The 17426-nt window shown below is 41.6% G+C and overlaps 1 protein-coding gene across 1 annotated transcript; it reads right to left on the reverse strand.

The window, feature by feature from the left end:
• Window positions 1–2573: 2573 nt before the first annotated feature.
• On the reverse strand, window positions 2574–14197 carry PCTP (phosphatidylcholine transfer protein). The gene is given in 7 exon segments (XM_052808231.1): window positions 2574–3823; window positions 4322–4389; window positions 5046–5217; window positions 5555–5634; window positions 9561–9678; window positions 14011–14172; window positions 14174–14197. Coding segments are annotated over 7 exon segments (690 nt in total). The 3' UTR covers window positions 2574–3757.
• Between the last annotated feature and the right edge of the window lie 3229 nt (window positions 14198–17426).

Below are 17426 nucleotides of genomic sequence, written 5' to 3' on the forward strand. Positions count from 1 at the left end.
AAGTCTATCCCCCTATCTTCCCACATTTTTGTTCCACTAAATTATAAAAACAGCCAACGACCTGCTTGAGAAATGAAGTATCAACCAGATGTTTCCTGAGCAAAGACAACTTGTGTTTCCCTTTACACATCATCTTCTGAGAGGCAGCACTACAATGATTGCATATCTGACATCATTCACTATGTTGACTTTGGGTTACTCAGAATCTTTCCTTTACTTTACCTTCCAACTCAAATACAATAATTTTACACAGACATCACATGGAAAGAATGGATTTGAATGACTACAACACAATATGGAAGAATGGTTTATATTCACTTTGTTACAACATCACTCCTTATGGAAACAGGGGATGGGTGACCAGTCATCCCCCAAAGAACCACTTCTTTTTGTGAAGAACATGCAAAAATATGTTTTTGTAAGAGCTGGTAATTTTAAAACAAAAGTTCTATATAAGAATAGATCCAAAGCTCACTATGATTTATGGAAAGTCTGATTATTGCACTTTGGATCAGAAGCCTGTTTATTGCCAGAAACTACAGCATTTTTCTAGTTCTATTTGGCTACTAGGAAAACTTCATTAGTCCCTATTAATCTGCAGAGTGTGATACCTGCTGATCTGTTAATGGGGGTGGGATATAGAAGATGAGAAGCTCAATCATCACCTAACAGACACGCTTCATTCTTTTTATTCAAACAAACAACCCTATGTTTACAACAGATCACTGTAAAAGAACAAACTTTGAGCTCCATTTTTAGGCGAGCTGGTGAAAACAGAAAGCTAACTTTCAGGTGCTACATTAACAAAGAGCAAGGGACAGGGGGTTCCATTTTTTTAACCCTGTGCACCAGAACTCAATGACTTACAACTTTCACAGCAGGTAAATTTCTGTTCAAGCTATCCAGAAAAATTCACAATGCACGTATAATTTATACAAGATAAATATTTAATCAGTAATGAATAAAGCTCTAGAATGCTTTATGAATATCTTTACATCCAAAGACTGAAAAATACCAACACTTTCTTTCTGATTGTAATCTCCCATTTAGACAAGAAGCCACATCACACAAAGCTGGAACTGCTTTTTCTTCCCTAGTAATACAAGATAGGTGTAGTAACACACACTTAAATAAACTGAAGAGTCACTGCATATTTATGTCACTATGAAAGCTCCTGGGGACCTAAATTTAACAGAAGATCTGATGTTGCATTCATCTCACATCATTGGTTAGGTGCTTGCAAATAGAGGAAAAGCTGTTTTCCATAGCTACTGTTTATCAAATGCATTTTAATCTGGAAAGTTGTGTACAGCACAAGAAACTGCCTGTGCAATGGTTTTAATAAGGATACGTGAGCAAAAGCCATGTATTCTGTAGTCTCTGTGGGGTCTGTAGGAAATCAAGTTTTCAGCAAGATTGACAATGAAGCCCTTCAGCCTCTTGAATACTCAAGTCTTAACTGTTTCAGTCCAGTGCAGACAACTGTAAACTATGTCTTGATGACAAATAACTGTAATGACAAAGATGCAACCATGAATTTATGAATATAAAATGCTTTCACTCTTTCTCCTGCTTTCATTTAATTAAAGACTAAACAAAATTACAGATTGGTTCAAGAAAAAGGATGAAAAAAAATTTATCTCATCTGTACATGATTCATCTCTGCACATACTCAGCTCACTAGGTACACATTTCTTGTAAACCTTGAAACTCTAAGTTTTAAGGTAGGTTTACAATTACAGATAGGTTTTGTACTACTGTGGTACAGAGGTCGGTTTTGTTCAGAAGGAATTGGAAATCAATTAGCTTGCATCATTGTTCCAGGAAGATTCATCCTCAGCTAGTCCTCTTTTTAAATTCTGTTATATCTAGTCTAGAATAGCTTGTTGCTTTTCTAGCTTCTTTATTGAACAATCTACCTAGTCCCACCTTTGCTGCTTTGCTTCAGGACATAACTTGTCTCCACATCCTGTTGTTCAAAAGCAACTCTTTTGTGTATTCTTGTGATTGCTTATGACATTTGAATTCCTACATACTTAGCACACTGCTAAAATGGTTTCTGAATTCTCAAGGTAGTTTTTTTTAAACACTGCCAAAAAAGAAATTAGAGAACTGATATACTCAGGTAAAACACCATCATATTCTTGGTATGATGGAGGCAATTCATTTTCAGTACACAGAAATAAAAATTTGGCTCCAGTTCCAGTAAGTGCATGTGTACAAAAATCATGGAAAGTTAAAGAGAATTATGCTTCAGAACTATTCTCTCTCGATGTCTGTTCTTTATCTGCTGGAAAAAAACACATGTGACAGCTAAATTTAAAATGGATTCAAAGTTGTCTAGCACTGTAATATTCAACTCAGTAATGGTCTCCAAGTCAGACACTTGAAAAATGCCTAAACTGCTGGCAGCAAGCTCTTCAGAACACATGGAATCCTACTTATTTCTCATAAATCCAAGTTACTCTTTCAAAAGCCTTTAAAAATAAAACAGCCCATGATATCAACCTGTCATTTGTGACCTGCCCAGCATGGCCACTCTTAAATGTGAGAGATGGAACAAGAGCACTGCATGGATAGAATAATGATTTATTGGAAACAAATATTTACACAAAGTATAAAGGCAATCACTTCAATCATTTCTTTTTTAACAAGACAAAGCTACCCCATTACAAGATTTGTTCAGTAACAGGATCAGATTTAGTAATGATGCAGAATATTTTAAATCCCTGAGATTGAGGACCTCTCACCTTTTATGCGCTCCACCCTCCCCACTCCCCCCCGCCCAACACCCCGCAAAGGTGATGGAAATTTAATTTCCTGCTCAGTTGTACTTTTAGTGGATTACCATCCAAAATTACAGTTTTACTCTTTACAATCAGCATGAAATTTAAAAATGCAAGCAAGCCAAAGTTTCACATCAAGTTCATTCACATTCAGTTGCAGGCATGCCTTTTAAAATTACTTCCAGTTTAAAGTTGGTATCCAAGCTGCTTTATAGATAAAGCTACTGACTCTGAAGATACAACTTGCTACCCTTAAATCAGACATGGAAGCCAACTCCTCCTTTTTTACTAGCTGTACAGAGCTACTGGTTTTTACTTTTCACACAGGGATATTGAGATGTGAGTCCAAGGCTTTAGGCACAAGTCCTTTTATATCTGGACTTAAAGCAATCACAAGGAAGCTTAGTAACACAGAGTTCCGGTTCCTACCGCAGACTTCTAGTAATTTACCTATATGCCCTCAGCATTTTTAGGTTTATAGCAGGCAGACAGTTTACAATGACAAACTTGGGTAGCAAAAGTGTTTCCTCCTAAGCAATGCAAGTTCCATTATTCAATTTCAGTAGGAAGCCACCCTGCAAGGCCACAAAGGCAGATCCAGGCATAACACATGCAGAGAATTTTCAGTCCAAGTTCAGACATTTTTCCTAGCAAGATCATTGTCTGTTGTCCAAGGATGTAATCAATGGAATTCCTCTAGCTGACACATTACAATCAGCATAAGCAAAGCATGGGGGACAAGGCTAAACTTAAGTACTTTCTAGAGGATGCAGCTGATGTTGGTGTTACCTTGTCAGTGGCTAGCTCTTCAGTTGGAGATGGAAACAAAGATCTAATAAAATTCAAGGCATAAACCAAGTAAAATAAAAATCTTTCCAATATTAGAGGTAGATTTTATCCAGTGTAATATACAATGGCCACTCCCGTAAGTGCAGAGCTCTATGAGTTAAACAACTAAGATCAACTTCGATCTACGTGTTCTTAGAATAATTATGGCAAGCTTTTTGCATATCCTTCAAGAAAGTAGGCACACCACTCTGTAAAGAGAAAAGTGGAAAAGTCATTCTTGCATAATGTTATCAAGAAAAACTATAAGCAAGATGAGAATTCCCACTATATAGATCGAGGCCTTCAAACAAATACAGGACAATTCCAAGATCTGGTACAAAGCAGCAGACCATTCTTTTAATACTTTGTGAACAGACTGCAATATTGAAGTTTGCTTGCGTTAAGGCTATTCACATATGCTCTGGAACATGGATTTGTTGTTTTTGCTGCAGAAATTTACCCACCTGGTTGACTAAGAAAAGGAATTTGACAGGAATTTAAAAAAAATAAAAAATGAAGACAACTGCCATGTAAGCAGACAATAGCGAGACTCTAAAAACGGGACTGCATAAGAGCTAGAAAGGTCAATACATCTGTTTCAGAAAAAAATAATGCTACCCAACATGCAGAAGACAGATATGGATACAGTTAATACATTGTTTGAAACAGATTAGCCAAAGACAATTGTGCTGTCAACCTTTACTCACCTTGGCAGCCCAGTTGACCAGCCATGATGGAATCATGCCACCAGGATTATCAAAATAGTACATATAGACTAGAGATGAGAGAGAAGTTACTACAACATTATCCAGCCATAGTCTGAGTATTAGCTCTAACACCATATGACAGAAGCTGAAGCACCAAGTACAACAGTTCTGCTCTGAATTCTTCACAAAAAAGTCAACTTGTACTGAAGTGGAATGTGAAATAAGTATAGCCATTCCCAGTTAACCTCTGGGAAGCTGAGAGCACCATAATATTAATTTAGACTATGGCAAACTATTTTAGGCAGCCTGTCTTATAAAATAAGGCTGTCTTTAAAGGACTAATCTCAGACAGGAGTCAATCTCTAGGCAAACCCTTTAATCTATACATCTGTCAAGCATGATATTTAAATCATTGCCGAGTTAACCAAATTGCAGCTAGCATCAGACTCTACCCAACTGAACTGGCTGGCAGGAAAATAAGTGTGGGATGAGGGAGTGGGGGTGGGATGAGAGTGCAGAATGATGTGGTCAGTAGTCTATTCTTAACTACCTAGCCCAACTGTTAAAAGATTCTTAACAGTAGCATGCTGCACTGGACATTTCCAAAAGTTCCATTCATTTTTAAGTACTCCTAGTGCTCAGTACATCCACTTTATAGGAACTGGTTTTAGCTTAAAATTTCCATTTCTACATGACTTGTGATCACACTTTCTTGACCTCTTACCTTTAGATCCAGTCTTGCCATCACTTTCAATTGCCAGACTTTGTTTATAGCTTTTAACTCTGACAATACCAGGCTTTTCAGGGCACTGAGGAACAGACACACTTTGAGCTAACACAACCCAGATCTTCCGCCCATCAACATCCATCTCTCGACATTCACGAATATAGACATACTGTATTCCAAGTTGAGAAGGCATGTCAAAACAGTGTCAGTTTGACATATGATGAATTGACAAGCGAATTCCATTACAAATACCAGCCCCTTCAAATTATTTCTTATGCTTCTATAGGATTCAATCCTGCAGAGTAATAATTCAGCTATGTGAGCTTTAGTTGTATGTGGGAAGAGGCACCCACGCTCTTCTTCATGCTATACATATTCCATGTAACATGAGGACTGCAAGATCTTAGATCAAGTGCAGCAGAGCAGTACAATCAGTACACTGTTAGGATCCCTGGATGACCAGGTGACAAAAACTGCAAGAGGAACAAAAAAACTTGAAAGGATACATCTCTGTTTGAGAGAGGAAAAGGGTACTTCACTTCCCAGTAGATTACTTTTTCACCATCATATATTTTCTCATGTAGCTCTACAGTTGAAAAAGGAAGATTGTTAGATATTTTAAATTTCTACTGCAACAGAACCATACGTGGCATCAAGAACTGCTCAGATTTCTGACATTAGCACATTTTACACGCAACCCTTATGTCAAAATTGATACTTATGTAAAGTTGTAGCAGTAGAAGATGTTAGGAAAAGTTCTGTAGCAGGGTTGTTCAGGAACCAAATACACAAAAGCAGGTGGCCTGATTTTCTGCTGCTATTGAATTCATTGATGAAAAAAAACAAAAAAACCTACCTAATGAAAAACCCCCAAAACACAAAACCAGAACGATTCTGGGGGGAGGCAGAGTCAAATTCCTTTTCAGACAGTAAGCTCATTCAAAGCCTTTCCATCTCAAAGCTGTTTCCTCACCTATGCATATTCTGTATAATTCTGAGCCGCAAGCACAGTATGCTTTTTCACAAGCATGTCATTATCCTTGTAAATGATTCTGAGTTAACGAGCAGTGTTTTTCAATAAGTGAAGAGGTCTTATATGAGGGATTAATGAAGTTTGGAAAAGCTATTAGGAATTTCACAGCAGCATATACAGGCAACAGTGATCAAGAAGCTTGAGCAGTTTATAAGCCTTCATTACACCACCTTTAGTCTGCCTGGAAACTCAATCAGAAGGCAGCTGAATAGGGGAAAAAAAAAAAAAAAAAATCTAACAGTCCCTAAAACATGGCAGTGACTCAGTCAGGTACTAGTGTGGCATGAAGGATAAAAATTAGTTCAAGTCAAACTACATAACTGAGTTTGAAAAACTGTCTACTGTATGGCTTCTTCCCTTGAGACAATAACTGCCATTATCAGGGCAATGGACCTGACAAGCCATGGGGCGGCTGAGCCAGGGTAAATTCCTGTCTGCTCAGGGACTGGTCATTACATGGGTGCAGTTAAAAAGGGTGTGATCCAGAGAGGTGGTTCACATTAACAGTCAGACTGGTCTGTTCCTCCTTTAGAGCAGACTTCTGCCTGAGGTGCTATATATCCTTCAGAGTTAATGCACACAGTCTGCCACATCACTTTCAGTAGTTTTAAAAAATAAGGCTAGAACAGACTGATAATCTCATTGCTAAGGCAAAAAGAGTGCCACAGATGGGAGATTCTTTCCCTATATAACATGTTTCAAACTAGGCTTCTCTTAGTATGCCCTGCAAGTCAGCTGTCACCCACGAAAACAGCTTCTCTTCTTCTCCAGATTGGAACAGTATTGGATGCACAATATTCCCAGTGTTGTAATAAGCTACAGCATTATGCTATCCACCAGAGGTCACTGGAGCATTGGTTTATTAGCTTTACTTTCATTTCTAACTGCAGAGCTTTCCTTTTTCAAAGGGATTCAGACACTATTTTAAAGACCTCGATGCAATTGGTAGCTACTAACTCATCTACCTTTGTATCTTTGCAAACACAGAAAAAGCACGCAATAGGTAAGTCACGTCCCACCTGTATTCACTTTAGTCTGTCAATACTAGTGGACAGCTTCTGATCAAAGCAGAATACAGTGCATTTTAATCAATAACCAGATTTCACTTAGCATTACTACAACAGATCACAAGTCCGTTTTATTCGTAACAGTCACAGCTGCATTTGCTGCTTTAGCAGTCAATTATTACCATTAAATTGTTGGGAAGTATGATCTCAATCAGGATGCTGTTGCAATCAGGAGTAGCAAGTTTCAATATTGCTCAGGCCCAACCATTTCGTACCATGCCACAGAAGCATATGGTACCTCAGTCACTACTCTACAGTTTAGTCACAGCTTCCCTGCAGACCAGGCCTCAGGATGTCCACATCTCGTGGATGTCCACATCTCGTAGATGTCCAGGAGCCTGCTTTGGAAATAGCCAGGGTACTAACAGCAATGCAACAATAGTAGCAGACAGATACCAAAATTTCTGAGGCCTCAGGCAAATCCTTGGCAAGAACAGATCAAAGCCTGACCTTCTGAAGTGCTCACAGGAATCCTGTCCATATCTGCCTCCAGTCAGGCCTTCATAAAGAGTTTTGCTGAACAGAACTAGAGGATAGAGATTAGCTCCTCTTATGCTTAGTGCAGGAGCAGTTACCTTTTCAACTAAAAAGGCAGCTACTTCTACTCTGGTCATGTTTTTATTTCAATACCAGCCAGCAGTTCAGCAGAAAACTCTTCTTTGGACTGCCATTATTGCATAGCTGTAAGAGCAACAAGGAATAAAAACAGTAAAACAAAGAGCAAGAAGGCTCTGAATGGAAGTTTTCTGGTTTTTCTCCCTAAATGTGAAAGGAGAAAAACAAAGCTTATATTGTTTACATTGAAAATGTTGGCTAGTGGTATTTCATCGTATGTACAGTTCTAAAGAATGGGAGAGCTTGTGTCAAATTTTAAGCTAAAAGGAAAGCATTAACATTATGTTTATGCCCTTCAAGAGTTAACTTGTGTGAAACACTGGACTTGAAGTACCAGCACAAGTATAAGTTCAGAGATTAACATGTCATGGTCAGCAAGGATATAAACGCCAACTCTGCAACATTATCTAGTTTTTAGTTTAAGGGTGTAGCTTCCCCCAACTGCTTCCTTTCTTTTCTCTATGAAGGCATTACCAAAAAAAAAAGAAAAAAAAAAAAGTGTTTAAGAAGGATTCAATTCTCCTAAATACACTTAAATGAAAGACTGCTGAAGTAATTCAAGATAACATAGTATTTTTACATCCAATATGATAATGTTGAGTCCCACTACAGCTTTTTTTCTTTCGTTAATGGCAAAGTGGCCTTTGCTACAAGAAAGCTATTGCCCATTTTGACAAGTAGCACGTACTTATGAAGACATAGCTTCTTAAGCTTGACCAAGTACTGACACGAGTCAAACATGTGGTTCTCTGTATCAATACAGCCAAAGGCATTACCAGTAGCTGTTCACCATAGAGCTGTCCTAGACTTAACAAGCACAACATTTAACAGTTCTGTGTTTTTTAACACTGTTCTTTGTTCAGCAAAACACTTTGAGCATGTTTCAGTCTTATTGGCCTGAACCGTTTTAAGCACAGGCTTAAAAGGGAAAGGCTCCCCACCTTTAAAATAAATGGATTACTGGATGCCTACATCAGCTGAATCCTTGCCTTGTCACTGCTGACTTAAGATGTTTTAACATCATATGCATATCCAGGTTCAACTCCCCTTTTCAAAGACAACATTAAATAAACACAACTAAATTAGTTATTCTTTTCTCTGTAAAAGCCCGAAGTCACCAACTATTCTCTCAATACACCCATTTCTGATTGTAAAAGGTGCCAAGAACAACCAATGCTTTCAGGAAAAGACATGCCATCATGCATCAAACTGGTGCAAGCCAGAGGAAAATTTTTCACAACGGGAACAATCAGCCATTGGAATAATCTCCCCAGGAAAGTGGTGAATTCCCTAACATTGGACACTTCTAAGATTCAGCTGGACAGGGTGCTGTGCCATCTTGTCTAGACCGTGCTTTTGCCAAGAAAGGGTGGACCAGATGATCCTTGAGGTCCCTTCCAACCTGGTATTCTATGATTGCACTGCTCCGGCACAATATGCAAAGATGCACAAAAGGTACCTTCTCCATTTCTCCCCAGAACATCTAAAATTTAACCTAGGAATTACAACAACTAGAAGCTACAAGATGCTCCAGCATAACAAGTGATGCCAATTATATGCTTTAAACAACGTGGAAAGAATTCATTCCAGAAGAAAGCTATATGGTGATGAGATACTGGCTGTTCCATGTCAGTGTTTACTTGTATACGTGCAGAGTGCAACCTTATCCCAAAAGCTACTTAAGTCTGGCCCAAAGTCTTTGGATGCAGCAACTTTAAAATACCTTTGAAGAAAGTTTTAGTGGGAAGAGTCAATGTGGACATAAAGCTTGCTTTTAAACTGCCTAGATGAGCTTACCTTTAACATACTGATCCCATTGTTTTCTGAAATCTAGGTCCATATAGACATCTGCACACAGTTTTGGGGGACAGTCAGCAAGACCACCGAAGATTTTATACTCATAAAGTCCTGATTGCTGTGGAAACAGAATGGGGAGAGGAAAAGTCACACAGGAAAGGGAAATACTCTGCAGCAGGGAGAACAGCTGAAGGAAGTTAGGTGGGGCACATACCACAAATACGCTCAAGAGCTGTGAAAGCAAGTGTTCAAAAAACAATGCAAGATTCAGTCTTTAACCTCGACTTTTTGATCTATATATGAAAGTTTAAATCCAGACAGGCTGACCTGCCTTGCACAATGGTTGTTCCTTCCCTTACACCAGTACCCTTTTACTTCATGAGTAGTTCCAAAGGGAGCATGTTTCTTCACACACACGCAGGCCCCTTTTCATCTCCAGTGGTCAATATGGACTAAATCCTGCCCACATTGAAGCTTACCAGAAGCATCAAATTCTTGTAGCAAGGTCTTCAGACCCTATATAACATGCTTAAGAATCTCAGCCATTTCCAGGAGGTTACCAAGTACTGCACAAACTGGAATAAGCTTTCCAGCAAGTTAGGTATGCTTATACTTCAGGCTGTGATACAAGAATACTTTACAATGTTCATACAATCACAGAATGGTTTGGGTTGGAAGGGACCTTAAAGACCATCTAGTTCCAACCCCCCTGCCATGGGCAGGGACACCTTCCACTACACCAGATTGCTAATATACAACCATGTTTATACACAATGCGCTATTATATCTGCCTTGAATAGTTACCAGCTATTTGCACGGAAAGCTGTCTGCACTAAAGGGGTGGGGTGCAGGATATCTCCTATGTTAATGCTTTTAATGTTACTCTCAACATATGGGAACTCCATCTGTGCCTATAGAGCAATGTTTGTACTATTGTTAGTACCAGTTCAGGACTAAATTAAAACAATGAGAGTATTTTGAATATACAGTGTAGAATCAAATTCAAGCATTCTCAAGGAAAGGGAAGGAAGGATTATATAACATTCTGTTAGTGAATGGTTGATTTGTCTCCTTCCCCTTCACAAATCAACCCTAAAAGACGAAGATTTGATGTACCAGAAGATAATAATGGGACCAAGAAGCTTAAGCTACTCATCTTCACTGGGGCTTCACTGAAGCATCAAACACTAGCTTCAAACTTGAACTGTTCAGCACCTGTGCAGCCCCATGCACTCATATCACCTTTGTAAACGACATCAATGCTTTCATTTTCACAAGAAAAACTAATTTTGAAAATATCACTCCTGAAATTGAGCCGAGACCCAACAGCATATGCCAAAGCACAACACTGGTACTTCAAAAATAGTTGTTTTACCTTAAACACTATTTCATTCCAGGTCACTAGTCAGAAACACTACATGGATTTTCTTGCATGAATGTACATTTACATTAAGTGTCACATAAGGCAGGAGAACAGCAAACTACAACTCTTCTCGCTCTTCTAGTAATTCAGACAAAAAGTTTTGCTTCCCCATGTCATGGGGCTGCTCTTCCACTGAAGAATAGTCTTTGTATTCTTTTCCTGGACTTTGATTATGACTGCATCTTGAGAGGTAACAAACCAAACTCACCAGAAACTTTAATTTTGCAGTCAACATGCAAAGCTAGCTGTTCATCAGCACACTCACCGTTTCTTTGCATCCTTTAGCTTCCTCTTAATCTCTTTGCTAGAAGAAAGCCATGCAGTAATTCTGTCATTTAAGCTATCAGAGCTTGCCTCAAAGACTTTGCCTAGAATCGTGTGCTTCGTACCTTAGTGAGGACAGACTACAGTTTCACACTTCCAGAGTAAAACTTTAGGACCACAAACTATTACATTGTATTGCTTGTTTCTAAAGCTTTTATGTTCCACCCAATAGGCAGCTGGAAGTGCCTGTAATACTTTTTAATTGAGGATTATCAAAAGATATGCATACAATATAGGTCTTTAGAGCATTTTTGCTATAGATAGAACCTCCATCAAGAGACTGAAATAGAGCTGTAGTGATGTCATTTACCGTCACATAATTCAGAAGCCACTAAATACAGAGCGCAAGTGCTGCACTACCTAATCTCCTGACTTAACACATGGGATTCTACCTTACATTCAAAAGTAGGCTCCCAACTGGTTCGCAATACCAGTTCAGTCATTCTTATATCTGTAGCCTTCAAGTTCTTATACTGTAGCTCAAGACAGATTGAGAAATTATGCTGTTCTTCTCTACCGATCTATTTGTTCAACTGCTAGACAAATCATGGCATACATCATTAAGTATCATCTATTAAAAAGGGTAGTATTTTGATAACGGCATGAAATAGCAAATCACGATCTGAAAAGTGAACAGTACACCTTGCAGGAGGTAAGCTGGACAAAGACATTCAATAAAAACAGCAATTTATAAGAAGAAAGTTAAAACAAGAGTGAAATTTTTCAGAGGCCTATCAGCAGGAGAGTCAATCAGTGGCTTGGAATACAGCACAGAGCAGGAAAGTCCAGGAGATCGATTTGTGTAGCCTGCAGAGAAGGTGGAAAGAGAAGGCGGAAAGCGAAGGCAACAGGAAACATAACTGCTGCCTTCAGCTTCCAGGACTACCACTGCTATAGTGGACTTGAAGTTCAATAAGTGCTAAAAGCCAATTTTTCCAGTAACAAATTTAAGCAAAGACCCTCCTCCTAGACTTGGTTCTTCTTCTCATGTGGCAATTTGAAGCAACTGGAAGACAAAACAAACAAGAGACTTATTTCCCAGCAGAATCAGAAGACTGAACTTGAAAAGGTCCCTTGCATCCTACCTAGCATCCGTTCGGCCTAAATTAGGGTCATCGTAAAATACACAACCCCCCCCCCCAAAAAAAACCAAACTCTTCTAAATATTTTTTAGTCAGCTCAATAGTCCCTCTATATAAAAGCATGAGAAGGAGAAGCCTGAGCTACTTTCCATCTAGCCAGCTTCAATTTATACAAAAGCAGCAAAGCCACAGCAACACAGGCTGCCCCAATACAAGTCTTACAGACACCTGGTCCCATTTGTTTGGCTAAATCCAGCCTCCAGCTTCCTGAAGTTACTTTGCCTTTGCTCACCGCGTGACACATTTACAGGTCTGTGATAAGCTCCAGTCCTAAAGTTTCGATTTCATCCACTCCAGAAGCAACGCTCCTAGTAAGCTCTATTTCATCAGCATATCTAATTCTTGCATAGATACCTGGCTGACACCGTGGGCTTGCCTTTGCTGCGTGCAGTCATGGATAAGCTTGTCTTGCTCTTGCCAGTTACCATGTCACAGTTACCATGTCCATGCTGTAAATAGGGATTATTTACCACCAAAAAACTCTGAGGTGTATGAAGTGACTTTTTGTTTTAAAAAGACTTTGAGACTTTGCCTACCCTGTCTCGCCTTTCACACAGACCTATACGTTTGCTTTATTTGCTATTTGTTTTTAACATGACCATGCCTGAAATGATTTTTCAGAATACAAATCCAAAATTTTCATGCAAAGCACAGCATGAAGTCCAGCTTTATAAGGAGCTGAGAGGTAACTATGATCACAGAGCTAAAGAAATAGGATATTTATATGGATTCAGAAGTCACCAAATCATAAATCACGTGATTTATGATTTAATAAACACTCACTAAATTAATCACCTACGAGTCAGTTCTGGAAGCCTAAACTTTTGATCTTCGTCAAAGAATTAAGTCCCCCCCAAAAGGGGGGAATTTCATTCCAACCCTTTCTGAACCACCTCCTGATCTTAGAGGGAGAAAGGTGGGAAATCAGTTTGAAGGGAGTTTTGGAGAGAGGGAGAAGGGAGGGAGGCAGGAGTCTGCCGAGCAGGAGGCTGCTCAGGAGCCAGTGTGCAGGGACGGGTCTCCCCTTCACCACACGCATCCCTCACAGAGGGCTCTGGAGAGAAGTGGGACACGCAGAGCAAACGCCCCGTTAGACCCACGACTGCTCCTGTCGCCGAGAGCACCTTCCACCACGAATTTCTCCGACCACCAGCTGTTAACAAGCGTTAAGAGCCTCACAGTTTGCAGGTTCCCCCAGCAGTTTGTAAGAGCGGTGTTTTCTGCAGAGCAGCTTTCTCCATCAGCAGTTAATAGCATTACCCTGAAAGCCGCTTTCTGGGAGCCCGGAGAAACTGAGCCGAGGCCGGTAGCGCCTGGACGGACAACGGACCTCAGCCTGACCCGTGCGGGGAACCGGCGGCTCCGGACGGGGACGTGCCGCCTCTCCCCCGCCCCCGGCAGCCCGCCCCGCTCCTCAGCCGCCCTCCCCCGGCTCCCCGCCCCGCGGGCGCTCCCCCCCACGCGGGGCTCAGCCCCGGGCGGGGAGGATCGGAGGCACGGCCGCCTCCCCCCCCCGCCGGTGCAGGGCGGTGTGTGGGGGGATCTCCCTCCGCCCGCCCACCTCGTCGTACAGCCGGTAGATCCTCACGCCCATACTCTCCACCAGGAGCTGCCAGGGTCCCCCCGCAGCCGGTGCAGGCTGGTCCAGCTCCCGGCAGGCGGCCCGAAACTGCTCCTCGGAGAAGCCCGGCAGCGGCGGCGCCTCCATTCTCCGCGGCGGCGGGAGGCGGCGGCCGGGCGCGGGGCATTGGCGGCCGCGCCGGGCCCAGCCAATGGCCGCCGCCGCCGCCCCTCCCCGCCGGCCGGCCCCCGCCGCCATGCCGGGGTCGGGCCGAGCCCGGGGGCCGTCCCGGTACGTGGGAGCCGGCGGGGCGCTGCCCGCTGCGGGGTAGGAAGCGGAGGACGAGGGTTTATGTCGCTGTAAACCCGCTGGTACGGGCGTGGGCGCATCTCTTTGCCCGGCACGTTCTCTCCGGGCTTGCTGCAGTTTCATGATGAGGTCTCAGTTTCTCGGTGGTACGAGGGCGAGGAGGTCTTTGTACGTGCGTGTCATCTCTCTGCTGCCAGAGCAGGGCCGGGTCCCGTTGGTGTGTTGGTCAGGGCCTTGCCTTTCGGGTGTTCCCCAAGGATGGAAATTGATTAGTCTCTATGGGCACATGTATTTTTATACATATATTTTCTCATTTTAAAAAGCAGTTTTCTTTATGGGCTGTTCATATGGGAATATGTAAAGAACGCATAAACGCTGGGCAGCTGGTTGGTAGGTGTGTTTGACACAGGCACGTACCCAACGAGGCCCAGCCAGCCTGGCGGAGGGGACAGCAAAGAGGAGGTGGCAGCAGGCTCTGGCCCATGGTGGCCTGGGGTGGGCAGGATGGAAGGGGACAGAAAACTGTCACTGGACTGAGCTCTCGGGCCGGAGGAATCCACTGATGGGGACACACCTCACACCTTACTTAGGCTGCTGCTGAATGACACCACCTATAACAATATGCTAATGTGTGAGGCTGGCACAGACAGCCAAAGCATTCGGGTCATCAAAATGTAAGTGGCTAAGGCAGGTTTTCTCCCTGGAGCTGTAAATCTGTTTTCATTACAGCTTTGTTCTTCTAATTCCTGTGAGACTTTCTTGCCGAACACTGTGTCTTCAGAATAAAACACAAGCAGCTCTGAGCTATGGGACCTCATCAAACCTACTGACTGACAAAAGAGCTTGTCTGACAACACTAGGCCAGTGTACTTGGTGGTGACCTCTGTGCAAGGCTGGCAAAATTTAGCTTTTTCTAGCTTCCCTGCCAAGTGAGTGACTTCTGTGACAAAGAGGTCACTTATGTCAGCTGTCCTTCCCAGTTCCAGTCAATTGGTCTGCAAGCAGAGCACGAGGATTTCTGGCTGACTCTGGTTTGGACATACAGGCTGAGCATCATCCTTGCACAGTCCAGAAAACTTCTGGAGACAGAGTTTTGGCAGAAGGCAAGATGGTATCTCACGACCCTCCCCCCAGCATGTAAATTTGATGCCAGAATTTGACCTGTAGCATCCTTCTAAAATAATGTCACTAATGGTGATAAGTCTGCTCATAGATTACCTGCTCTCACCTCCCCAGTGAAACTGCTAGGCAAGCATTCCAGTTCTTTTATTTTTGTGGTATGCTTACATGTATTATGACCTTTTATTATTAATATTTATACAATATATATAAAATATTTTGGCTTATTTGTGTTCTTTGTGAATTACAATGGCGTGCTTTCAGTCAGCCCAGCTGGTTCTCCAAAACGTTACGACAATACATTTCTTATGGCTGAACCTTTACAAGTGAATTCTTGGCTGAGCTAAGCTGACTTCAGTGGAGCTATGCTGCTCACCCAGCTGAGGATCTGGTCTTTAAAATGGACAATGAGACAATGGTCTGTGGGTGAGACTGATTTAGTTTATCTTGCAGAAGTATTTCTTTAAGCGGTAGTTTCACTTTTGCAGCAATTTTATCAGATTCCTATCTCACTTTTAAATCCCATTCATGCTCTGAAATAGGATTCACATGAGACTGAAAGAGCTTGTGGCTCTTGTTTGTACAGAGTTGACTTTCACCCTGTATGAAAAAGGAGTAGTTGCGAGTCAAAAGTTGATGTTTAACATGCAGCAAGGACACATGCCCGTGAGATTATATGATCGCTTAAGGAGCCTTGTTTGTGCAAAAGGACTAAAGTGATCATAGCTCAATGTTGCCTATTGTTTTACAGTAAATGTTTTGCATTATATGGTTGTCTACATGGCATCAGAGTTGTAAGTTGGCTACAGCTGCCTGGCCACTCCCTCCTCCCCCCAGCACTCTCATGGAAAAAGAGATTTATCTCACAAGGCTACTCCAGGGACCAAAGCTTTCAGAAAAGGCATTACTATGTGACCTTTTTTCTTGGTAAATAAGGAGTGGTGATTACTAAGAAAGCACAAACAGTTCTGAAAGGAGACTTTATTTTCTATTTTCCTGTATGTTTATGTAAGTGTTACTGTTTATCACTTCTATGTCCATGTATTGCCCTTAGCTTAGGGATAGAAGCTAAACTTTGAACAAAAGTCTTTGATATCTGCACTATTAGATAGTGTGGCTGTAGTCTGGGGTGAGTTCAGACACAGCGGGGACTAACTTCCTAGAGCTCTGCCCCAACAGACAGTGGGATAGCAACTGCTTCAGGGCAGCTGGTTCTGGGAACATGAACCCAAGCTTGAGCACAGCTACCAAAGGCAGCCTAGATACAGCACGATCCAGTCCTACGCATGGATCAGGGACCTAAATACTAACTGAATGAAAATAGAGGGTTACTATTCTAGGGCAATGAGGGGGAGTTTCAAAAGTGCCCACAACTTGACCCACATACTTAGTATTTCTTAGGTATTTAGCTGCTGCTGCTTTCAGTGGGAAATGATACCTCAAGGAAACTTGCTGATCTGGGCTATCAATGGGATTAATGCACCTAAGTTGTCCACCTGTCTTTTAGAGTGGAAATAATCTGTATTAATTCCACCCTAGCACCTAACCTTTCTGCTACTGAAATCAATGCCGAGTAATCCACTGAATTCTACAGTGTGGAATCAAACCAGTAAATTGGACAACTCCTCCATCAGAAAATCCTATGTGGCCAGAAATGAAAACAGCAATGAATACTACGTTGATGTTTTCAGGCCCCAGATGATTTTCAGTGTTTGTTTTGGATATGGGTATCCATATGTGAGAGTGCTACCAGCTATACTGTGTTTTCCTACATCTGTCTCTGTGTGGCACTGGTGCACTTTGAGAAATTCTTCAAGATGAACTAAAGATGTAGGATTTTGCTGGATTCAGCTGCTGTGCAGACATTTATATACTATTGTCATTCCATTTTACTCAGTGCATTCCAAAAACTTTGCAAAAGTGCTGAATAGTCCTGACACACCATTTATACAGTATGCACATTCATATTTCTATTATACACAGCCAAA

The sequence above is a fragment of the Harpia harpyja genome, chromosome 14 (genome assembly GCF_026419915.1).
Source record: "Harpia harpyja isolate bHarHar1 chromosome 14, bHarHar1 primary haplotype, whole genome shotgun sequence".
NCBI classification, from domain to species: Eukaryota; Metazoa; Chordata; class Aves; order Accipitriformes; family Accipitridae; genus Harpia; species Harpia harpyja.